This window comes from Zonotrichia leucophrys, chromosome 2 (genome assembly GCF_028769735.1).
Source record: "Zonotrichia leucophrys gambelii isolate GWCS_2022_RI chromosome 2, RI_Zleu_2.0, whole genome shotgun sequence".
In the NCBI taxonomy this organism is placed as follows: Eukaryota; Metazoa; Chordata; class Aves; order Passeriformes; family Passerellidae; genus Zonotrichia; species Zonotrichia leucophrys.
Window position 1 is genome coordinate 100,150,229 of NC_088171.1, and position 26,878 is coordinate 100,177,106.

Below are 26,878 nucleotides of genomic sequence, written 5' to 3' on the forward strand. Positions count from 1 at the left end.
TCTTGCTCACTTCCATTTAACCCAAACATTTATCTCTAAAGACAAAGTAAACCAAAACAATTTTATGTCCCATCCTGCATGACAAGCCACTTTTTTGTTGTTCAGACATGGTTTCAAGCATCTCTTTTCAGCCAGCTACAGAGAACAATTAAATCAGTACATAACTACCATGGCTTCAGTGGTCAGTGGAGCTTTACCTTGTTTATCTTTCATTTCCTCAGGTAGATGCAACACCTGAAGAAGAAACCCTGAGCAATATACTCTTAGAAGACTAATCCATATTCTTGCTTCCCAGGATCTAATCTCTGTCCTCAGTGAAGGCAACAATAAAGCAGAACTTCACTAAAAGGCTACAAAGATCAGGATTTTAATGAGGAAGAATTATTAGAAATTTCTTGCACCAATATACAATGATATCTTTGTCCCTGATGACATTTCTCCTAAATATTTCAAATTGAAGCAGTCAAAAATATGAAAATGCTTTATCTCTGTATGAAGGACACGAATACTAGCAGGGTATATGAGGCATCCTAAGGATGGAAAGCTGCCATGAGCTCTGTCTAAAATACTGTGCATCACAGTCTGTGTCAATTGTCCATGACCCTGTCACCTCTCCACCCTGGAGGCCATGAAATTGGGCCTGTCTGAGACAGCCATCATTTCATGATAGATCTGGGACAGTTCCGAACATAAAAAATTATTGCAGTGTTAAATTACTAGTTTATTAGAAAGATGTGAAGGTTTGAAAGAACTGCTCAGATTTCTGCTGAACCTGAAAAGGGTTTTGAAGAGGAAGAAAAATAAAAGTACAGTTAGTGGACAACACAATCTAGCTATGGATTGCCTTTGTTTTATTCCTTGCCTTGGTTTATTATTCCACTCCCCAGTATCTTGGGGAAGGATAATTTTAAGAAGAACTACAGATGAACAGAGACCAGTAATTCTTGTCTTAACTGCTACTAAAACATGAACAGCCATTTTATTTTATTGCCAGTTCAGCCATTAGTACCAATGGGTCAGGGGCTCAAGTTCACTTCCCTTTGACACTGTGTCTCCAGTCACAAACTCAGTCATGATAAAACTTCTCATATTTTCCTCTCAAGAGCCCAATTTCAACTGGACAGCTATAGGATCTTAACAGGAATTTCAACAGGATATAGGACTACACCTCAAAACAGGGACCATGCTTTTCTGTGACTGCATGCAGCCCTACACCACCCTACTGCTACCCCCAGCTCCAGTGAACAAGAAGTGCCCAATGCTGATGGAAAGGAGTCTCCTCTGCAGCAGCAGTCGCAGTTGGGCAGATGTACTTGGAGCACATGACAGATCCAGGTGCTTCTCCCAGTTCTCCTATTCCAGAAAAATGAACAGGATAATTAAGCATGTTGGCATTTACTGAGCTGGCAGATTTAGTGCTGAAGGAGAACACCTTGTGCAGTAAGCAAAGTCCTGATGCATGCTACATTACCTGCAGGGCAAAAGGAGACAGTCTTTTTGTGTGTCAGCTTCCCCTCATCTTGCATCCAGTGATTTCCCTACTTTCTCCTGCCATGCAGAAAATACCCTTATAACACACAAGTTTTCAGTCTACACAAGTTTTCAGTTCTTATCTAATATTGATAAGGCCATAGTTTTGCTGGCAATGCCAATTACCTTCTGAAAGTGAGCTTCATGTATGTGTTTTTCTTTCTTTCTTACCACAGACAGCCAACAGACGCTGGTCCTTCAGAACTAAAACTAATTCAATCTTTAAAATATTCACAACTAGTTTTTTAAGGAATCACATGCACAGACAAATAAGTGCCAAATAAAATGAAAAGGTGAAAGTCAGAAGATTTTGTGAGCTGTGGAATTGCCATAGCTGGTTTTTTGCCATGACAGAAATAATGCACATTACACACAAATGTCAGAGAGGAACTGCCTCCACTGCATTCAGAGTGAAAATCAAACATCTTAAAAATTGATGAAAATATATCATTGATATTAGCATATTATTTGACAATGTCATTAATTATTAGATGTAAAATTACACAGAAAGGTAAAAAGTTTCTTAGAAGTCTTCAGTCTATCTGCACTTAGGACCTTAGATGTAGCTTCCTTATAATTGATATTTCTAGATTTTTTAAGATATCTTCTTCCTTCCTCATGAAATGTAAAATCTACCATATGCTTGCTGTAAAACTCTAGTTTCAGAAAATTTTTTAATGTTTCAGGCTACTGCTTCAATAATAAAAGTAAAAAGTTACTAGAGAAACAAAAAAATATATTTTAGCATTAAAAATTCCCCTCTTAGAAGGAAGTTTTATGGGGCAGTTGTGAGAAAATTTTAAATGCCAAATGTGCTTAAGTAGTTGCAAAAAGCCACCACCAACAAAACCATCTTACATGATGGCTCATGCAAGGTCTCCATGTACTCTTAAAAAAAAAAAAAAATTAAGTTGAAGAGTAACACAAGATGTCAAAGCCCAGAATCTAGGATTTCAAGATCTACAACCCATTTCTGCTCCTCCTGGTGCTAAGTTTTCATCACTTTACACACATTTGAATCACAAATACTTGCATACCTTGCTGCTGCACAAAGGAAATTTTAGATGGCATAAGCAGAGCCCCATTAGCCAGTCTGATGGCAGAAAGCTTCTAACTAAAGCTTACAAATCCTGATTTTGTAGGAAGGCTCCTTACACATGATCATCTCTCCTAGAGGACAAGAAACAGTGGTCTTAAAAAAAGATTAAATTTTTTCTCTTCCTCAAAATGTGTTGTAACTCAACACACACATCCAGCAGTCCATGCCCTGCTAGAAGGGATCTTTCAATCACTCCTCAGCATAGTTCATGCACAGAAACTGCTACAGACAGCTTGGTCAGCTCTTGGCAAGACCACTGAAGCCAGCAGAAGCCAATCTCTTGGGCTGTAAGCTGGAACAAGAGGGTTGTGATGGCTTCCAGCAGAGCCCTCTTTTTGACAGCTGCTTCCTCTCCACGAAGAAGAGGGAAAAACACACAGAGTCAGGCTCCCAAGCTACCACCTGGACCACAACCCCTGAGAGGAGATGGTGAGTCTTTTTCAAAGGCTCTCCTCCTTTGGAACAATCACCAGGAAGAGGTGAGAAATCAGGGCATGCACAGGGCAGCTGCCAGGAAACTTCTTGTCCATGTACTGAATCCCTTGTGTGCCCTTCCATTGGTCCCAAAAAATCTTCCCGAGGCAAAGGAATGTGCAAGTGGAATGTAGGCAGAGCTCTCAGAGGAGCCAGGGATCAGAAAGTAGGAGGAACATTCAAACTGACAGAAAACTGCAAATGCTACAAAGAAGAAAGCGACTAACCTGCTCTAGGAAAATTCCCCTCGCAAGGACGCAAAGCTGTGTGGTTGTCCCTGAAGCCAAGGTGATTTGACTGAGGAGCATGAAACCAAGCTTTAAATAGGCTGCTTGCATCACATATGACAGGCCACAAAATAAATACTTTGGCTACCAATGAGGTCTGTAGTGAAGTCTGAGGGATGGGAACAACATAGAAAACTGAAAAGCAAGTCACAGGCTCAACTGCTTCATCGGGTTTTCAGCACAACTTGATTTGAGCTTAGGTAAAAGAGTCAGCCCTTCTGGCTATACCCAGAGTGAGAAATGTGAAGGGAGAACAAAGCAAAATGGCTGAAAGTAACTTTCATTCAGGCACTTCAAAGAAAATGAGGATATGTGTCCTGATGGCAAATGCTGAAATTACTAAGCTGTGGTTTATTGTAGACATGGCAGTTTAATCAAGGTGAGCTTTATAAAGAGACAGGTTATCTTTTAATTGATCAACAGATACAAGTGGAAAAAACAGGTCAAGTTTGGAGCTTGCAGACCTGTCATTCAGGATCTTTCTCAAGACCTCAAGAAGGAGTTGCAGTGCACTCAGATTGTCTATTTTCTCCAACTAAATCAGATGGTCTAATAAAAGAAACTACCACCTCCTATAATTTATGCCTTGTAGAAAGTACTGATATGGGGATGTATAGCTCCACATGATATATTTCACAGCAAATGGAACAGCTCTTCTCAGTAACAAGAATACCCATGAGATCATCAGACTTGCAATGTCTTCCAAAGTCAGCCTAAGTTATTACAGGGAAACTGAATCTCCAGATATCTAACAACATCCAGAAGAATAAATTTCAGAAGGAACATTTCATTTGACACACTATGCAGCCACACACCTGCCAATACCAATATCTAAACTCTAAATCACATGCAATCTACTCTTCATGACACCAACAACAGTCGGTTGGAAGAAGACACAGAACTATTAAGAAAGTAATGATTGCAAATTTCAATTACACTATCATAGGAAGTAAAAAACAGTCACTTTTTTTTCCCAGAGAAAATACACTGAAATAAGACAACTGTTATTACTACTGAGAACCAAAAACCAAAGTTATGTCTTATCTCCCACATGACAATTGTCATAGCTTTTCCAATTACCTTTATTTTAGTCTTTGTTCCTTCAATTTTTATTCTTTCAATTTCTTGTTTTACACAAAACTATTTGCTGTTTTAAGGGGCAGTTTGAATTCTCTGTAATTCTTTCTAATATACAAACTCAGACAGCTAAACTTAACTGATTATTACTTGTTCAGAATACAGAAATCTATTAAGTGATCTTATAACCCAAATAACATCTTGTGTCTGCTTTTGTTGTAAAACTTGACAGAAGAAAGAAAAAACCTTAACAGTATTATTAACAAACTTAAAGTAAGGAGGGAAGGGTTACTGTCTCACTTCATACTAAACTATTTAGTAATTCTTAACGAACAACAGTATCAATGGCAGGTAAAAATATTCTCACTATGTTAGAACATTTGCACAGTAGTTAGAGAATACATTTCCACAGTGGACCAGAGCAGTAATGCATCTCCCCCTATATATCTGAATCTTTATGAAACTTGAAGTACTCTTTTCTAAGTGGAAATATTTTTCAATTTTGTCTCTTCTGGTAGACACATTTAGCAAAACTAAGTGTTCTTAACTGTTCAAGTTTTATTAAAATGGGAGCTCTTGTACCATTTACATGAAGACTACATTGTTCTTTACTTCACTTCTAGTTTCTGAAGAATAGTCTTGAAAGATTAGAATACAATAAAGGCATGAGGGTCTGCAGATATTCTACACATCACCCTCACAGTTTGAGCTGCACTCTGGAAACCTCATAACAGTCAGAAGATATTGACAATCTTACATAATATTAATCAATAAAAGAATTCACTTTGGAATGCCTTTGTAAAATTATTTCTATTTTTATATCTCTTGGATTATTGCTGCACTCAATTTAACGATTCATTACTACCACAGAAGTAAAACGAATATGTGAGGTTAACAGCTATAGCTATTAGGTGTAACCTAACCAGCATTATACTGCATAATTGATCTACTTTCTTCAAGAATGATATTCAGGAAAAGGGAATTACTACTACCATCTCTATAAATAGCACAGAAAGCCTGGGGCAAGTGTGTGGGATAATGGCAAAGATGAGAGACAGGAAAATGGGAGCGCACCAAGAGTTTATTTATAAATATCTGGGAACTCATTGCTTGGCATCATGTAATGTCTACACAGTCTAACACTGATCGAACTTTTAGAGTGCGGCTCTATATTTAAGAACATAAAAACTAAGAATGAGCACACTAGACTTCTGACACTCTTCCCCAAAATTAATGTAGCTCTTTCCCAGTTGAAACTGTTTCAAGACTGTCACTGCAGGGATAAGATTTCCAGAGTTTGTTCCCTGTACAAGTATTTTTCTGATCCGGTGTTGGCAGAACTTCAGTGTGGTTGAAGTGACAGCAATCACTTTTAAAAGAATCACCTTAACCACTGTACACACATCTAATTCTATCTTCAGCTTTACCTTCTGCAAGCATCCCAAGTCAGGCTTTGATGCTCTTCTGCCTCTCCAAGAGCACTATATCCAGGTGGAGGCTCAAGCACACATTTCTTTCAGGATGGAACTCCACAAGTTCAGTTCAGTTGCAGACATGGTCCCTAGGTCTCACTCCTCTTGCCTTCCATCTCACATTAATAAATCCAGCATCCCATTGCCTCTGAACAGCTGGAAAGAAGCAATTTCACTTTCTCCAACCTCCTGTTAGCAGGACACTACTATCTACTCTGGTAACAACAAAGCTGTCTTGTGGGCTGAACCACAGTGCCACGAATGGGGACAACTGGGGGATTTTGTTCCCAATCACAACACTAATTGAAAGCACAGGGCCAATATAGCAACAGCTGGTTTTATTTGCATGAGAATTTTCTCCTTCTTGCTTGTCCATTTCTGGTTTTAATGATGGTTTATGTAGCAGAAGATGTCCCTTAGCAAACTGAAGAATCTTGAATGCTTACTAAGAGTTTTCCTAGAGATGAAGAGCTCATATGCCTGAATATTTGTGGGGTTTGGCAACTTGTTTGTTTGCCTTTCAAACAGACCACTAGATGTAGTATGAAACAGAATCTTTCCACAAAGTTTGCCTTTTTGTCCTTCAGACAGAGCAAGTCACATAAAACCCAGGACTTTCTGAGGCTCTTCAAATTATGTCTTAAGATACCACATCAAGTCGGATCCAAAAGTGTATAATGCAACAAACCAATGAGCCTGCCTGCATTACATTAATGAAATTGTATTTTGCATTTAAAGACCTTTGAAAAAGAAGTGACACTAATATGGACAGCTTTATTTGTATTCATCTCAATAAATTTTGTTCTCATAAATTTCAATAATCCTGCTCTGTAGCTGGCAATTCAATGGCAGAGTTTCTTTAAGCCTTTCAGTAATATCCCATATACTTTAAGCAGTCTGGTATCCCAGCATCCTCTTCTTCCCAATGCACAATTAATACTTGCAGATGAGAAGGGTTTTTGTTTGTGTTACATATTTTATGGACAGCTGTAATTGTTCTTCAGAGAACTTCTTTCCAGCACTGCTGGCATAAAGCAAGCCTGCAGTTTCCACAAGAAATCTTACCAGTTTACATTCCTCTCCTCACAGCAGCAGGCAAAAAGTACAAAAATACAACACAGAAAATAGTGCATTAGGTACATTAGTACTTTCTGTTATAACTTCACCCTTCATACAGGGTTTAAATTCAGAGGCTGTAGCTTTAGTCCTCAGGTCTGCCAAGCTCCTGACTCACCTCACATCAATACTGCATCAGTGTCTCAGGTGCCTGTCTGCAAACACTGGACAGCAACACTTTTTCCTTCTGCTTCTATCTTGTCTTTTTTAGATGCTGAGGCTTTAAAAAGAGCTATCCTTCACTGTTTTGGCACAGCAGGGTCCTCATCTCAGCTGAAGGTTCTTTGGTGCAACACTGACCACTACAAGGAGGAGTCATGCCTGAGAGAACATTATCATGTTTATCTCAAAAAGTAGAATAACGTGGTTTTAAAGCAGTGACATACTTGAAAGATTGTACAAAGCCACTAAGTCAATGCTATGGCACTTTTTCCATGCATACACTAGAGAAGCCACTGAATAAAAACATCTTCAAGAACCATACTTGTTGCCTTTCTTGTTTGGGCTTGTCCCTCTTTCTTTTATTACGCAGAAACTGTCCAACAATTTATATAAACAGCAGTGGTTTGGGCACAAAGGTTATGATTGCTACAGGAAAAAAAAAGAAGTATCTTCAGTTTACAGATGTCACCTACTTCCCGAGTTAAGAAGAGTGAGGCTTTTCTGAACTTTAGCATTGCTGTGGCAGGTCATGTGTCTCTTCAAATTCTCGCTCTGAGCAACTGGAAGCAGATATTATCCTGAAAGTATTTCTTTTGAGATAAACAAATCAAGAATAATAACGATCAGAAAGAGAAAAAATGGAGACTCATGCCCAAATTCCAATTTTTCCGTTTAAATCAAGGACTGACTGAGTGCACAGCCAGGCTGTGAATCCATCTTCAGCCAGTATAAATTACTGGTTTGTATAGTCTGAGCCTCCAGGATAAACAGACAATTCTTAAACAATTCATAGGCAAGCCAGTCTTCCAGGCTTTTCTGAAGCCATTACCTCGTCCTCAGTCTACCTATCACCACCTCAGCATATGCACACCTACAACACAGGCATCCAGCACTGTCAGCCATCAAACAGCATTGAACAAAGCTATTTTACCCACTAATAGCAGAGACATATTTATCCTCAGAGGCGTGGATTGAAGGTGCTGCTTAGATGCTGGCTGCAGAGAAGGATTCTTCTTGGGCATTTTCATCATGAAAACTCTTCATTGTTAATTCCTCACAACTCAAACAAAGCTTCCTTTACTCTTGCACTTAAATTAGAAGGGAGTGACTTTCTTGTGAAGAAAGTGAGAAAGCTAAGAACACAACAGGATAGAAATTTTTAATAAAAGAAATCAAACCCTACAATATATGAAAGACATACTGCTCAGTCTGTTCTCCATTGCTAACAGATTAATCCTGGGATGAAAGAGAGCATGGAGACAGACCTGTGGCTCTGATGAACAGGGAGAGTGTCCCAACTTGCCATCCATGTACCAATACATCTGCTTAAACCCCAGGGAAACTCATCTTCATGGCTTTCAAAGTTTAAGGATTCAGCAGGCCAAACTACTGGGTAAGTTTCATAGGCAAATGATAGTGGTGTGATCCTAATAAATTATAGTGGAAAGGATTCAACTATGATACAGAGAAATTTTGGTTTGCTATTAAACTCCAAGTTCCTGGGCTCCAGATACTGTCAAAGCCTTCCTGTTTGAAGCTCCCTTGGTTAAAAAATCAGCACAAGCACAGCCTTGGAAAAGACGGGTCTCAGAAAGCAGCACTGTTATTACAGCTATATCATGGTGACGTATTCTCACAGGGAAAACAGTCTCATTGGGTGTTTGGAAGAGGGTGGAAGAGCTTGAAGGCTACACCATATTAGCAAGTAATGATCTTACTAGAAACCGACCATTTTGGTTATTCACTGTTGCCGACAGCTGAGTAGAAATTAAAAAGGGTGTGAGTATCCCTCCAGAAAGGTTTTGGAGTAGAGGTTGGGCAGCCCCCAGGGAGAAAACCTGGGAGAGGCAGAGCGTGGGGTGCACGCCTGGGTGGATCCATGCTGCTCCCTAATGAAGAGCTCCTGCTGAGAAAGCCAAGCCCCAGGATGGGAGGTGCAGCTGATACAGGCACAGGAACACGTGTGCTCACAGAAGGGCTCAGAGCAAGGGCTGTGCCAACCCACAACACCCAAACCAAACAGCAACAAAGAAAGGCCTAGAAAGAAGTTAATACCTGTGAATCCTGGCTTCTTTTGCTAAAAAAGCAAAAGGTTGTAAATATCAGAGAAGTGAGTGTAGCATTTAATCTGTATACAGGGTATTACCTTCTGCTCAGTAACTTTAGGCTTTTCCACAACATTTATCCTGTAATGTCAACTTTCACTTCTCTGTTTATCCAGACTGCAGTCTCTGATTTGTTAAGGCATTACTACAGCACAGAGCAAAGAAACATAACACTAATCCACACTATTTTTTTTGGTGGTAAAAGAAAACTGAGAGAGAGAGAGTATCAAGTCGAATGGGCCTGCCTGACATTACAGAAAAACCAAACAGCAAAACATTAGCCCAAAACTTTACCTCACCTCAAGACAAGTGCCTGGGAATATCCTGCATCATTTTTACATGAATAAAATTTGTTTTTTTCTAACAGCATTTATGTTTCCAATTAGCCACTGTATCTCTTCAGCTTCCAACACGGCACAGTCAAGTGCTTCTGTTGCTTTGCACTGATTTGGGGCTTAGGCTTCCTCTTTTAGAACTTTTAAATCTGTAACAAAATGCATTTCTAGCCTGCCTCACACTGGTGCTCCAACACAAGGAGGCAGCCCCACTGCCACTGCTGGAGACCACCAGCAGCAACAGGTAAAAGGCCTTTCCAGCAGTAAAAATAGACTCAGCCAGCCATGGGCACAGCCAGACTGCCTCTTTTCCCCTAAAGATAAAAAAACTCCAAAAGCAGCCCACCTAATTAATTAGAAAGAATTAACAGAAAGTATAGACGGCCAATTTAACAATCAATTTTCACCACTTTTTATTTTCTGAGTTTTACTTGAGGGACGATGTGCATTTTGTCCTTTTAAAAAGTCTGCCTTTTTATTATGATTAAGCACTGAAACATAGCATATTTACAGCTAAATTTATTGTCATATTCAGTCTGGAATTGGCCATTTGGCTGACTAAGTTGTACCACACGAAGGCATCGTGACATGTACTATTAAGAAATGAGAAATGGCAGATGGGCATTTCCAAAGAACCATCAGCTTTGCAAATGGCAATGCTACAGCTGAATATCATCTGCTAAAAATGGTTACCAAAGGTGAGGATCCAGGCTTAACATCCTGCCTGAACATGCTGGAGCATTTCCTCCCACTTTGGGAAGAAGTTTGCCATTTCCAGCAATACACTACTTCATAGAATAATTTTAATAATAGCACTGGCCAAGATATTTCTCTCAATTTGAACTTTCTTTTGCTCTGGTGTGCCCAAACCACTGCTTTTCATTTGGCTCTGGACTGTCAGAATGAGGGGCCCACATACATGTACCCAAAACAACACCTAGACTGAAAACTAAACTACGTCTAAACTGAACTTAAATTAAATCAAAAATGAATGAAAATTTAATTTAAAATAATTCTTTGAAATATTCCCGTATCAGAGTAAGTAGGATGTTGCTTTATGTGAATGGTGTTATATCATGCAGTATTCTGTAATTCCAGGTAGTGGAGAATCCTTTTCCAAGTCCAGGGACCCTCAAGTTGCTTCACAGGGCACCCCACCACTGCACTTCCTCTGGAGTCTCATTGGCTTCTTTTCTGCCCTTTTTTGCCTGCTGTTCATTGAGCTCCAGGTGGCTTCACATTGGCAAGGCCTCCTTCTGGCAGTGACTGCCACCCAAATTGTTCCCTTAGCAAATGGAAAAGGATGTAGTACTTCACTGAAACAAGCAAACAGGGAAGGAGGTCTTGCACCCCAATTAAATATAAATTTGAAAGGAGAAGCATTTAAAATGTGAAATCTTTGGCCTGTGTGACATGTCCCTCTGTTTCCAAAAGGACTGCCACGGTTCAAGAAGCAAAGGTAGTACCTGGCCAGTTGAAGATTAAACAATTCTCCAACCAGACATTTTAAGGGAAACTACCCATTTTCTTGAAGTGAAAGGAAACAAAGAAGAAAACACAGTATTTCACCTACATAAAGTTTGGGATCGAAACTTAAAAGCCAGCCTTGTAGGCTTGAAGAAAATCCTAAAGAGAAAGCATTCTGGTTCTAATCACTGACCATGAGGACGATGGAAGAACTATGCTGTGACCAAAAGCTATCACTTTCACGTGGCAACAGTGCTCTCAGATTCATTTTCACAGTTTCACACTCTTCTGTACTTCTATTAAAGTTTTTAACCCTGAAGAGGAGACTTCCAAACAATGCAATACTATACTTAAAAGAGGAGTGGTGAATGCTACTGAATGTCACATATTTAGATGGGAAACTCTTAGAGACCATGGTTATATCTTCTTCCATGTACTTTTGCTGAGAATACTATCTGTATTCCAAAAATTGCTTACCCTAAATAAAATACCTAAGGAATACAATGGAATATGATCTGTTACTATCTGTGTGCTGAGTAAGGGGCATTGCAAAAGAGCAATCTGTTTCTCACAAGAACTAAGAGACAGAGTTGTCTCCGAGTGACACAGTAACCTTGAAAATTCATAAAATAAGAATGCAATTGTTAAGAAACTTGCAAACATTTTAGTAAGGCCAGAACAGTTTCATGAAGGAGATGAAAATAAACTAGAACAGAGAGGGGTGAGAATTCTCTGCTACATATTCAAACTGAATTTTTAAATGAAATGTTTATCTGTACTTGAAAATCATGCAAATAATGAAAGCAGCAATGTGGGAGATCTGTATTAATGTATAAATTAATTTTCAACTGTTTTCAATATTAATTACACTATATACTTAATATAAGACATTTAAAACCTGTTTTTCTATTTTACATTGAGCCTCAATTATAATTCTGAGGAAGAAGGCTACCTTCAGCAGCAGATATACCAGTTACAGATCAGTTTTGCTCACAATAAAGAAAACAACCTCAGGGGATTGTTGATTTGGCTTTGTCCTATTTTTGGTTATTCTTTAAAATTACCTTTTAAATATGCTTACTATCTAAGAGTGGCAAAAGTGTTTCTTAAAATACTTGCATACTGTGAAATGGAAGAATGGATGCAGCATTTCTGTAACATTAAAATATTTCTATACAAGTTGCACAGACACAGAAACATGTCACACCCCCAAAAATAAGACATCTAAACAAGACCAAGCTATAAGGAAAGCAACGGAGTAATATTCCAGCAAAAGGAGAGTTAATACTTTAAACACCCACAACTCCTAATCTATTTTTTATCAATTATTCCAAGAGCTCAACAGAATCTACTTAAACACTGAGATGATAGAGTAGTACAGGTGGGTTACTAACTTTAAAAATGTACATTTATTATCCAGGGAACCAGCAATAAGAGCATCATTTTTACAGAAAAGTAAGGCTGGAAGTGCTCCCATGAAGTCCATTCCCCTGCCCCAGGGCAAAATCAACTGTACATAAACCATTCCTGACAGATATTTGTCTAACTTGTTCTTAAAAACCTTCAGTGACAGAGGCTTTGCAACCTCCCTAGGCAATCGGCTGCAGTCCTTAACTATCCTTACCATTAGAAAGATTTTCCTAATGTCTAACCTCAATCTCTCCACTACAGCAAACCTGACTGCTACTTTGTGCTCTATCCCCAGCAGAACTGGAAAACAGTTTCTATTACTTTACTCTTTACATGAAATTTCCATATATTTTTAAATGGTTATCACATCTTCCCTCACTTTCCCATTCCCTAAATGCATAATGGCCAACTAGGTCATATGCAACCTGCTGGAGCAATTTATCTGGTCTACCATGTAGTCCCCTCAAGGAGACTCCCTATTCTGGCACTGCCACCCCTGTACCACAGCCATCTCCACCCAAAATGCAGGCAAGTTAAGCAAAACAAGATGCAGGGAGAGAAGCCAAAGTGGATGGCAGCCTCTGAGATTGCCTTCCTGCAAAGAAAGATCCCAGCAGAAGCGACCATGGAAGAGATGCGATGTGGGGAAAGGTACTCACCCCAGAGAAGGGCAGATGAAGAGAGGAAGGGTTGAGTCTAGAAAAGAGGGAGAGAGGCTCTTACACAACCTGGAATTAGGGTGTAGTTAGTTGTCTGGAAGTGGGAAAGGTCTGGAAATAAAGGTGAAGGAAAGCAGTAAAAACAGAAAGATTACCACAAGAGTAGGGAATTTGGAAGATAAGTGAAACCAAATGTACAAATGGGGAGGGATGAAAGAGCCTCAACACAGAGAGAGGGGAGGGGATGTTGGCACTGACGGGAGAAGAGGCAAAGAGAGGTTGGGACAACATAAAACACAGGAAGAAATGCAGCAGAAATCCTGTGTGCCAGGAAATACTGCACAGAGGTGGGGACACTGGAGAAGCTCCACCAAGTTGTGTTTCTATGACCATGAGCATCTTCTAACAGATGAATTCTCTTTCTCTGCTACAGCAGGACCTGTGGGACTGCCAGCCAAGCTGAGGAGCTGCTCCTTGGGAGTAGCCTGGTCTCTCTGGATATGGCCCAAGGTCAAACTTTGGTGAGAATGACTTTCAGACATAAGGCTGCGAGGGATTACGGAAAGATTTGAGGGTGCCATCACTTTCACAGGGAAAGGTGTGAAGGAGAAGATATGCAGCTATGACAGAATGGGATCAGGAGATGACAGGGAAAGTCAGTGCTAGATTGAAGGGCAGCAGCACAGAGCCTCTTACTATTTATTCTGGTTTCCATAGTGCCAGAACTAATAATCCCTCCAGCACTGCTGAGGGTCACAGGGCAGGAATGCCTCTGAGTCAGCCCAGGTCTGACAGAGCTTGTGCTGAGATGGAGTTAATAAAATCCTGATGAACCTAGGCTGACCTTGCAAGGTCAGGAAGCTTCATACACTGATTCCTAATCCATCCCACAGTGTTCCCATTATCCTTTGATCATCCTGGATGTCTCTGTGCCACACACTCCCCAGTGATGGAGGGCAGACTTCAGAATCGCACTGTTCTCCTAAATGAGCACTCAAAACACACACTAGTGAAGGAAGTGGCTGATTTTAAAAACAGACCTTGGCTGTCCAGAATTGCCACTGCTGTTATCCAGCACTGGTGTGGCACTGGGAATGGCCAGTGCAGAAGGTGCAGAACTTCATGTGCAAGCGAGAATGTACAAATGGTCCTTCTGACCATCACCCCAAAGCAGTGCTGTGTCACAGCCACATCTTGTCATGTCCCTCAGTGCATCAGACACGCCTTGACACAAATCTGGGCTGCTTCTGGCAACCAAGGGAAAAAATCCTCAGAAAGTTTGAGAGTTACTGCTCTGGTCTGAACAAGACCCTTTTTGCAGTTCCCAGGGGTCATGTTGTCTAGACCTCTGGCCATTCATTCTGCTTTTCTCTGGATGCTTCCAAGAGACCCACAGAGCACTGCTCAGAGCAGAAATAGTACATCAGCCACACAAATGCCAAGTAGAGTGGAAAAATCATTTTGCAGGCAGACTCCTGTCCATATATTCTAGCACAATATTCATGGGACAGAATTGTTGATTCATAGCCATTTTCTGAACTCTTGCAACTGCCCGTCTGTTTTCTGCAGACCTAGTGTTTCACCAGTTATTCTACATTTTAATTTGCACAGTTGATTATTCCTGTTGAACTACAATTTAGAACTTGTCCTTGATGAACTGCATCATATTTATTTCAGATCAGTTCTCCAATATATCACATTAATTTTGAATTCTAATCCTGTGCTCAGAGGGCTTACATCCTCCCCCTGGTTGGTGTCATCTGGAAATTTTGCATGTAGATTCTATCATCTAAATCATTAATTAAAATATTGAATATTTTCTGGCAATCTAGGGCAGAATCCCACTTGACAGATCCTTCTGGTTTGACTGTGAATCACTAGTAATTATTCTGAGAAGAGCTTTCCAGCCAACTGTGTACCCACCTTGTAGCCCATTGTGCCACCTTGTTTATGAGAAGCTGAAAAGACTTCCAAAAATCAAAATATATTATTTCTCTGCTTACAGGAAAATTAGGCTCCACTGACAAGGTACCTTCTGGGAAAAAAAATCCATGCAAATTCATTTATCATATTATTATCTACAGGCTAATTATTAAAAAATACAGTTGACTCTTTGACTCAAACTTTTTTCCCCAAGAATATAAGATAAGCTAGCTACTCCAGTGGGGACATGGAAGGACCCAGAAGAGTTTATACATAGGCGCAGCGTTTGCTCTTTCATAGATTTTTTGAACCTAATCTGTCCTCCAAATGTTCTCCAGTGTTGCCACTAATTGTTCAGAGATTGCTTCAGCTATTTCATCCAATGTTGAAGAGATAATTTAATAAACTCCATCTTGTTCTAAAACACCCATTATCCTATCTCATTAGTTTATAATCTGTTCTTTTCCTGCTCTAGGTGGAATTCTTACCTTTCTCAAGGTCGCAGTTCTTTTCCTGCCACGTGATTCCAGACCATCCTTTTAGGCAAAGACCAATACAAACACTTACAGGAACTACTCAATCCTCTCTGCACCATCAGATTATGAGTTTTGTAACTTACATTTTGTAATTCCCTGTCAACTAGTAGCCCAGAAAATCAGTGTTCCTCTTATTACTACTGAGAATGTGGTATGTCTCTTTGCTATCATACCCTTTATTAGTTGTACCTTGTTCTGTGAACTGGCCTACCTGATTTCACCCTTGCATTTTTCTCATCTTCTTTTATCGTCATCTCCAGTAACATATTGAGTTTCCACCTTAGGTATGAGTCAGATTATCAGATCATATAATTTTGTCTCTTCTTGCCCTTTTTCTACTCAAATGCCTTTCATCTAGGCTTTTTTTTACTCTTTATTTTGACTGGGAAAGAAAAAGTTATTTCCTTTTAAAATTGCCAGAATTTCTCAGGCTTGTATCCCAGGAAACATTACCTATCAGTTCTATGAGCTCAATGCAATATACTTTCTTGCATACTATTGTTTTTATTCTCAAATTCTCTCTTCTCACCTTCTGAAGAAGGACAGGCTCACTCTTTCCTGATTGCTACCACTCAAATTGCATTTTACCACCATAGGCTCAGCCATCTCTTTCCTAACCAAGCCCAGGAGCACTTCCCTTCCACTGCTATTTCTACATTCTGTAATGCTGAACCTATTATACTCACATGATCTACTGAATTCAGTATTTAGCACATAAAGTGGAAATACTCTAAACCTCTGCTATTGTTTGGTAATATATGATAAAATGACTGGGTGAGCCCATGTCTTGGGACAAGAGCCATCTGCAAGAAAGAGAATCTTTGGCATCAGTGCCAGTAAACTGAGCATACAGACAGGATAAAAATTTCTCCTAGCCATAACTGCAAACCTTTCCAGGTAACAGCAAACAGCAAAGTGGAAAAGAGGTTTAGGAAATACTCTAACCATGGCTGCACAGAGGCATTGTCCTCCCAGGCTTCTTTTGCCAGCACACTGGTCAGCTGTAAATTGAAATTATTCCTCTGGTTGTTGCAATAGCTGCAATCACTTAGCATGTCTCAATTCAGTGTTGACACCACCCAGGCTTCAGATATCAAAGCTTTTTTGTACAAATTAGCTCCCTTCTCATGAGGCCATGCCCCCTCTGCTGCTAGCAGATATTGTTCTCTCCTACAGCTAAACTGGCACTCCAACAAAACAAAAGGAGCACTACAGCAAGGATCAGAGGAGCAACCATATGTACTGCCATTACATCCTTATTGCAACTCTTAAATTAGCATAACACACTCCAGTGGATTTCTCTGAGAAATACATACCTACCCAGTGTTTATTATTGTTGAGTACATCATTTAAATCTAATAAGGAACAAGAAGGATCTCCAAAAATATAGATATCAATTTGATACAAGCTGGAAGTTTTCTCCTCATACAAAGGAAATAAAATTCAACCTGTTTCTTTAACAAGTCTCCTGAACGTTTGGTGCACCTTAATGTTTAATAATTCTTTAGTACAGCTGCCAAGATTTGAATATGTTTATTAACATCTTTACCTAAGGGCAATTCCAAAGGAATATAAGAAATTCCTACAGGAGACCAAGCAATCTTCATGCCATTAAGTCTCCAGAATAGGTCTGAATCTGAATCTGCTGGGTTGTACCACTGTCTGACTGTTGTCCTGGGCTTCCGAGGACTCCATTTCACCTCTGAATTTTATGCAGCTCTGCTTGCCAGGTGTTTTCCATCCAGCAGCAATCATGAAACCTCAGCTTTCCAACACACCCTTCCCCAAGCACCCTGGTGACAGTGCCAACTTCTGGGAGCTCAGGGGCAGCAGACACAGTGGCAGAAAAGTGTAAAACTGGACAGAAAATAATATAGTAATGCAAGGGTGTTAGAAGCAATAGGGTTTCCAGCAAAGGAGAGAGCCAGGTTAAGGAAGAGAGCAGATATCCTCACAGTTGGGAATTTTGGTGGAAAGCAAAAGAGTGACAAAAACTCCTAAGAAAGAGCTGAGGATTGGCAGTAAGCAGCAAGGACAAGAACAGCAGTGGGGAGCTTTAGGAGTGTGCTGCTGGCTAGACAGAGGAAGGAGAGCCCTGGGGTTGTCCCAGACTTCACCTCTCCCATCAGCACTGGAGCACATGTGGAGGAGAGTTCCTGTTTCCTCTCCTTCAGGACACGTCTCACTGGCACACACAGAAACCAGGCTGGAAATCAAAGCAAGGCAACACAGACAGCTCAGAGCTGCACCACCACTCCAAACTGCTGTGCTGGTGCAGACAGCTGGGCACAGAATCACACCCATTGCAGCCAAAACTCCTCCTAAAGGCAAATATTTTATATTAGAAAAATAAATGTCTCGCACATCACTAGTTTATTTACACTGTGGAACTAATCCCTTATCTAGACCTACCAAAACAAGAGCAATATCCAGTTGATTTTCTATGCATTTTTTGCTGCATCTCAGCTGGCTGGCAGACATGGAAACAAAGCAGTAGGATCTGCTCATCCTCTTTTCCTCCTCCCACGTCTCAAATCAGAAACTATCCCATACAGGGAAAGCACTAAATGAACTCCAGCAGACTTTACACTAGAGGGAGCTTTCCTCAGAAAGTCACACCAGCGTGGCATCCTCTTTCTCATTGCAGTATTTTTAATTAATCTACAGAGAAATACACCAGACTGAGGTGAAACAATTCCCATTCAGACCATCCAGTTTAGCCCGTTCAAGCACTGCAGCAGGCCAGTGGTGAGGAGGGGGAGTACAGAGAGGGTGCCTGGCAAAGTCTGTCCAGAAATGTGCTCCAGCAGACAAGATCAGGCTCAACACTGACATGTTGCTGAGAAGCCTCCTGATATGACCCATGTCCATCCTGCAGCCTCACCAAACTCCTGTGTTGAGCACAAGAGCAACTTTACAGACCACATTTTATACTGACCCAAGAGACCACTCATGGTTAAGCTGTTAATGAGTACTTTAACGAGGAAAGCTGAGATAAACCTTCCCCAAGGCTCATGGCCATCCATTTCTGAAAGCAGAAACATGGATAACTGTGTTCCTCACTGTTAGTACAAGTGTTGAACTGATCTTCAAGTAAATTGTTTTTAAATACTATTTAAGTTGAAAGTACTACAAGATGCTAATGACAGTCAGGACCTATTCATTTTCCAAACTCCAGTAAATCATCCTGAGAATATGAGTGGAACTACAACAATGTCACATTCCTATTTTCTGGAAAAATCGCTTTGCCCAGGATTTTTCTCCTGGGAAGCTGAGAAGTCTCCGAGAAAAAGGAAAACAATAATTATCTGATTTGCTTCTCCTGTGTTTTGCTGCTTTGGAATTTCTTTGGAGATTGTTTAGCACAGATGGTTGTTTCATTGGGTTTCTGGTGTGTTTTGACTCACCGGCCAATCAGAGTCAAGCTGTGTCGAGACTCTGGAAAGAGTCACAAGTTTTCATTATTATCTTTTTAGCCTTCTGTAAGTATCCTTTCTGTATTCTTTAGTATAGTTTAATATTCTTTAATACAATGTAGTATCATAAAATAATAAATTTGCTTTCTGAGAACATGGAGTCAGATTCATCATTCCTTCCTTCCTGCCACGGGGCACCCAGCAAATAGAACAGAAATTCTTACCTGTGAAAGCATTTGTGGCCTGAAAACCAGCTTCCTGCATACTGCTCTTCCAGAGAAGCTTGAGATTCCCGTCTCAACCTGTCCTTACTGGAGACAACTGCTGAGCTTGTTGCTGTCAAGTCACTTCCATCTTAGCTCGTCAGAGTCCATTTCTCTTTCCATTCCTGTATCTGGCACCATCCAGTTCCCACCTGTTCCCAGGTCTTTTGATGTGTAAGCAGAAAGGATCTGCACTGAAACTAAGGAGGAGTGTTGGACAGTCCCATCAACCAGCCAGCCAAAGGATTTGTGCCATGATGAATGTGAAAATGAAGCAAATCTCCTGTCAAGACTTCCCTTCCCTTTTACAATTAAGTTCTAATCCTGTGTTCATCCAGCACCATTTTTCCAGGTCTCGGCCAATGGTGATGTTCAATTGTCTCTCCTCTCTTGTGTTCCTCTCCCCTCAGGCACGCTCACTGAGAAATTAAAAAAGAAGAGATTATGTTTCCTGATGACCTGTAGCAACACTAAAATTAACAGACTCCAGGGAACAAAAACCCAAAATACATTATCAGGGATTGATTGTACACATTAAAGGAGATCTTCAGAAGGCAAATCTTGCGATTTTGCTGAGATGCAAAGTGTGACCACACAGCTCTTTGAAGTGCAAAGAGGAACAGTGCTGAGGGTGTCATATGCATCTCTGAGAACATGATATGATTTACATTTCAAAAGCCATATTTAGCAGAGATGGGGGCAGCAATACAATAACAAAATTGCAGTTAAAAGAGAAAAGGAAAAATACTCAAGGCTCTCAGGTCTAGTCTATTCAAAACCACAGTGAAACCATTAGCATTTCATATAGCTGCTTCCCTCCTTTTCTGGAGCAGGAAAAAAGAGATCTGTGTGCCAACACTATATATGCCATTCTTACAGTCTTCTGCGGTTAAAAACCTCTGCATTTCTTCCTGTCGACTACCAAACTTTGTAGGTCTTGCTGTAGATTATCTTTTTAAAATCTCAATTGTAACACAGATGATACAATTCAGATGCCTTCAGACATTCAATGAGGTTGGTTAAAAACACCCACAGGCTACTCAGGCAGAAAGGTGGTTACATTTTACTTGATACTGCTACTTCTATAAAGCATGGACACTTACAGCTCACTGGAAACTACAGCTTGTTCCAGACCCAGCTTTTAAAAACTAGGATAAAATTACTTTAATGAACAGCAGACAGGCACATGTTGAAGAAGATTATTTTAGAAAACAAGGAAGAAAGAAAAGGGGACTTGGATGAGAACCTATCAGTCCCAAATCATCCTGCTCCTCGTGCAATGATGCTTGGCTCACTACTCCCAGCTCAGTGGCAAAGGCGGGTTGAAAATATATCTGTGATGATCTTATGACCTATTAATGGATTTTAGATGATGAGCCCAGCCAGAGCTTGCACTACAGGACTGGACCCAAGGTCTACCTGCTGGAGCAGCCCCTGTCAGAGTATGGCAGTCCCAGCAGCCGCTGCTTTGCAGAGCATTGCAAGAGCCAGCTCAGGGATATCCCAGAGAGTCCAAAACTGCAGAGAAGACTCTCATGCTCCTTGGGGTACTGCCAGCCAGGCCTCGAGGGCTTCATCAGGGACCCACCTTGGGTGAGGGACAGAAAGGATCTCTCCTCAAGTGTGCCACTGAAACCAAGTGAGCCTGACACCTGATGAATGTCATTTTCCTTGCAACACATTGAATGGAAGGTAGGTGCTAGCAAAGATGAATCTCAAAGGTATTGCTTTTGCCCCCAATTTTGTAACGCCACTAGTACTGAAGAACACATGGTTTTTGTCTCAACACACAGCACAGGAATGACTGATTAGTTACTTGTATTCAAATACAGTAATCTGCATTCAAATCAAACAAGGTTACAGAACAGATTTTAAATGTTTTCCCCATTTCTTACCCAAAGATCTCAAACTAATAGAGAAGAAAGTGGAAATTAAGGGAGAAAGAAAAAAAAAATTATGTGTAATATCTTTTATCAGAAAACACTGTGTAAAAAATTTTAGAATAGTGTTTAAAAAGCCATTATTCCTGAATATTATATAGGTCCTTGAGATACTCTTTCAACCCTTTGAAGTGCTCAATGCAACTAATAACAATTTCATATGAAGCTCTTTTATTCTGAAATATATATAACTGAGGAAATATAATATACATACACAGCAGCATATAGTTCTTTTGGGTCTTAACATTGTGCTAATTATTCTATAATGACTATAGGTGGATGCTGTACTCATTTACCAAGCTTTCTCTCTAGTGGCCTAAGTTTCCTCTGTATTTCTAAGAGGAGATCCATATTTACATTTACAGTCTTCTAACTTTTGATTTTGGTTTATAAATCCAAAATTTTGATGCTTGTATTTTCAACATTTTCATTTCACATCTCAGAGATGCTCAAGAGATGTGCAGTAACACATTTAGCATCCAGGGAAATTCTCCTTTTTGATTTCTATATATTAGATATAATAAACTTCTAATTCTTCAAAGAATAAAGTATTTTCACTTTACTGAAAATTAATATTTTATGAAAAGAATAATTATTCTCAACATCTTCAACAGTTCTGCTAAACTAGTTAAGAACCCAGTAGTGCTGAAGAAATGCTACAACACAGGCACTTTCAGTAACAACTGCTTATTCACAAGGAAAGATGTAATTTGATCAACATTACAAGATACTGAAACATTTCAAGAGTTTATTCCGACCTTAATATGCAAAGGATAGTGCACTGCATCAGGTTTAAGTCCTTCCTTAAGGACTCAAGGTACGCTAGTATCTCTTGATTGCCCTAAGTGAGCATTTCCTATCACCGCAAAAGTGCTCTTCTCCAGTGCCAGATAAACTCAGAGGTGGCTGCAGGATGGAAGGAAGTGGAGCAGGATGTTGGGGAAAGCCTGTGCAGTGCTCAGCCCTTGCTGGGCCTTGTCACCATTCAAAACCAAGTTCAGTACTTATAAAATGCTTGTCCCTTCCAGCTATGTAGCCTATTTGGTGATCCTTTTCATTAGGCAAACTTTAATCAGTCACATTTGCACAATTTCAGGTTTCTCAGATTATTAATGCATCCAAATGAAGATGACAAAGCAGCAAAAATTATACCACAGCAAATAAGGAAAACTGAAAATTCCAATTAGAACAGCATGCAGAGCTACAACCTTTCTATTGTACTTCACATTATCCAGAAATTTTCCACTAAAGCTGAGCTTATGTTTAAAGGGAGGAGTTTTATGTTTGTTTCCCAACACACTGGTATGTTTGCACGCATGGAAAGGGTCAGGACCTCTGCTGACACATTTCAGCGTGGCTCAGCCAACTACAGTGAAGCCATGTGCTTATCCTTTTCTACCAGAGTGGTGCAGAAATGCTGAACCAACCTGCTTAAGGCCCCAAAAAGTGAAAATACCAATCTAAAAATGAGAGAATAAACCATACTGATAGAACTGTAATAAGGTGTGATCTTTGATGTAACTTTTTTGCAACCTGCAAAGACCCCAGTGGGAACTGATGGCTAGCAAGAGAAAATGTGGACTAGAAAGAACAGAGATGTTCTCTTTGCTCCATCTGTTGCCTTCCTTCCAATAGCAAAAAGAACTCTGCTTCCACTTCTGCTTTCATTCATCTACTCTGCAGTGTTTTATGAGTCTCAGAAGCAAACCAGAGCAAACCATTGTGGTGTATAAATACATAGCTGTGCTATAAGGACTTTTGGCTACTATGCACTTACACAATGGAATATCTAGAAGAAAAATCAAACCCACTTATTTTCATCCTCTCTGCTTTTCTCAGATTTGGTCCTGAGAAAGACACAACCATCTAAACCTCACATGAATTGCAAACAGAAAGTATTTTGACTATTTAACATCTTTTGTGTCTTACACATTCTCATGGTATATTTAGCTAGTAAACATGTTATTTCCCTTTTCTAAACTTTCAAAGATGCAAAAGGCTAAAAAAGTAAAAAAAGAATCTGAGGGAGAAAAGCAAAGACTATAATGAAATTCTGTATTAATATCTACATTTTATGAAGTATTATGCAACCATCAGCCAGGACAAGACTGGAGGAACTTGTGCTGAAAGAAGAAGTGAAATATTGCTTTTTCCAAGACTGATATTTCCGTAACATCTTGAAAAACTCAAAAGCACTGGCTGAAATGTAAATGCTCCAAATTGGGGTTTTTTTTTGTTTGGAGAGGGGATTTTTCCATTTCCTTTCACTATATAAAGTCTGCTTCTCTGGCTCATGCTTTGGTTCCCACACAGGCTTGAAGAACTCAAGTGTGTTGCCAGAAGAGCTACATCCATAGGAAACGTTTCCTGTGATAGCCCTTGGCATCCTTAATGATGCTAAAGGACAGCATTGCACTAAGGTGCACAACACATTTCCTAACAGGAATATCTGCACAGGGAGCCCACGCATTCACATTTTTAAGAAAGTTACTGGACAACTTGTGAGCTGTGCTTTAAATTAAATTAATCCAGGGAGGACTCATGCTTGGATTTCTTGCTCTCAGGTGAAGGAGTGTAAAAGGGGAGAGAGCTGGAGCTTCCCTGCCCTGCTCTCCCTGCAGAAGGAGGGCGCAGCAGGGGCAGCCCCACTCCATGGATGAACGGAGGACAGGAGCACAGCGGGCTGGGCTGGCAGCATCCCATCTCAACGGGAGATGGAAGCACATCTCCAAGGACAAAAGTCTTCAGGCTGAAACCCACACAAGCATTGAACTATCAACATGCTTCAACACTTTGCTGAAGTAATGCCTATACTTCCCATAGGTTAAGGCAGCATAGACTTTGATATTTCTCTACGAAGTTTCTGGGTAGAAAAACACTTTCAACATTTTCTATTTTAATTTAACTGTTTTGTTTCAAAATATCTTTTCAAGTTTGCTAAAGCCATTTCAAATGAAGCTCTTGTGCACACATATAGCTCACCTCTCCAGCTCCTTTTGGATTTACCAAGTTTTCCAGGGTTTGTTTTTGCTTCTCACAGAGATTCAAAACTAGATAAATTAATAGCAACCAATTATACCTGATCTTTTTCAGTGGTAAGGCCTGCATTTTACTGTGCAGTCCTCATTTATTTTATTTTATTTACTGCTATCTATAATTTGTCTTCCATCCAAGATAGCACTGCACCAGTGCTAAGTAAATCCTGCTTCTTGGGAAATACTGTGCTCTATAACTCAAAGACCACTTAAAAAACTCAACACAACTTTCACAGGAGACCATACACAAATCAAGCAGAAAACCAGATGTTTGAAATATGTTTATCCAAGCACATCTTTCTCTCTCACACACGCATGCACATATATAATTTGCTTTTACTTTCAATCTTCAATATTTGCATAGGTCAGTTGGGACTTTTTAAACAGCTGCTGTATTTCACTTTTTTGGTGCATTTCAGCGACATAAAAAATGAGTTCATATGTTAAGCTATGTTATACACATTTATATTCCTATAGATATTATCAGATACTCTTAAGCTTGTCAAGGAATCGTGTCCAAGCTTTTTCTTACTTCTTTTTAGTTACAGCACTCCCTAAATTAGGGGAAATGGAGCACAAGCAAAGCAAGGTGGCCTTTTTTTATTAGCTGAAGCAGGAAACAGGTCTTGAGAAGAGGGCTTATGGCCAAACCCAAGCAGTGTTTTTCCTAGCCTGTTAAGAAAATGTTCTATAAAGCAAAATATACTCCAAACACCATCACACACTAAAAAACATTGCAGACAAGATCCAGCTAAAAAGGAAAAGGATAACTGTTTCAGTACAGACACTTCTCCTCCTCTTCCTCCTGTTTATTTCTTTCTGGAATGAAGAAACAAACTGAAGCAATGGCAAAAAATTTGTCTGTCTGGTAACTTCATGCTGAAGTAAATAGCCTCTGGTAACCATGCAGAAAGTATTATTTCCCAGAATTACAGAATATGCCAAGTTGGAAGAAAAATTATCGAGTCCAGCTCCAGGCCCTGCACGGCACCATCCCCAAGAGTCACACCATGTGTCCGAGAGCACTGTCCAAGCAGTTCTTGAACTCAGGCAGCCTTGGTGCTGTGACCACTTCCTTGGGAAGCCCTTTCACATAGGAAGAAATCCTACAAATAACTAATAACACAAACAAACATGCCACAATCCCTTCCATTCATCTTGTTAAGTGAAATAATTGAAACCTCTATTTTCTATCTCTGCAAACAAACTAAGAAGCCATACATTTTATCATATCTGTGCTGACAGAATGCAGTCAGTGGAAATCTTCACTAAGATCTCCATGGCAAATGACTGGATTTGGATGAGATAAGTATTGGGAGAAATTGCACAAGTTGTGTTATGCAGTGCAAGTAATAAGATTGCATTGTTTATTTTTGCAGCTTAATAAAACTATAATTAACAGAATCTGTCACAAGAAGTTATTAATCATGCTGCCCTGTGAACCTGACCTCTGAATTTTATTTGCCAAAATAACAAAAAGGTAGTAAGAGCAGAATCCAGTCTCAGTATTTTCCCAGAAAGGGTCACTATTTGAATTTGCAGAAGGCTGGTAAAAGCAAAAATTACACTGAACAGTAATTAACCAGATTGAGAAAAAAATGACGAATTTTTGACTGGTGTTTCTGCGACTTGTTTGGGAAATGAGCAGTAGACAGAATCCATGGGAATCCTGCATATCTCAAGACTTTGAGTATCCAACATCCAGCTACAATCCAAAAGGCATTTAGCAATGCTGCACACCACTGGAAAAACTGTGGTTGTTAGTCACAGCTGCAGAACCTGATCATCCTGACAAGGAGCAGTAGGACAGGGAAGTGACTCATTTAACCCTCTCATGCCACAATGGATGTGTGAGCAAGGAGGGGAGACCTTAGGAGAACACAACACAGTGTGCTCTGCTGTCAGACCATCGTCAATGCGGAGCTGAGCATACGATGAGGCACATTTGTCTCCTTCTCCACTCCCACAGAAACCCATGGCTGCTTCAACAAAATCTTTCTTCTGGCTCCCTTTCACCTCATCCTGAGAACCCACCACACAGACACACTCACTGTATGTTGTTTACAAGCTCTCCATTTGCCAAGTTCCTGGTTTTTTATCAGCCAACACAAGTTCCTCAAGGTCTTTATTTAGGCTTTTACGTGTAACAGGAGCACATGGTTATTTGCCATCTCTGTGCATTTCTGTTGCATAATAAAAGCAAATGGGCAGTGCTTCTTTTCTGGAGCAAATTACAATTATGTCATACATGCCCATCATCCCCAGAGGATCCAATGTCAGGCTTCCCCTCTCCACTGACAGCATTTTCTGGGCAAGGGCATCACATCCACCAAAAAAAGGTGCACAGATGATAGCAGCTTCTCCCACTGCATTGATCAGAGCAGCCAAAATGCCTATTACACACAAGGAAGACACAGACACACACACCTACTACGCTCAAAAAAGTCAAGAGTTATGTGGATCCAACCAAGCTGCACTTTGTTTCTGAAAGCAGAAATATCTGCTCATTGTTCTGGAAAGTGTTGAAGACAGTATCTCTCATGTGGAAATCTCAAGCATCTTAGGGACACGG

The 26,878-nt window shown here is 40.1% G+C and overlaps 1 protein-coding gene across 6 annotated transcripts in view; it reads right to left on the reverse strand.

Annotated features, from left to right (window-relative positions):
* Positions 1-26,878, reverse strand: part of LDLRAD4 (low density lipoprotein receptor class A domain containing 4) — a 298,763-nt gene that overhangs the window by 163,337 nt on the left and 108,548 nt on the right. For all 6 annotated transcript variants that reach the window (XM_064705794.1, XM_064705799.1, XM_064705793.1 and 3 more), the window contains one exon: positions 19,293-19,750. In XM_064705794.1, coding sequence (XP_064561864.1) covers positions 19,293-19,332 — 40 coding nt within the window. In that variant the 5' untranslated portion in view covers positions 19,333-19,750. The remainder of the gene's footprint in view (positions 1-19,292; positions 19,751-26,878) is intronic.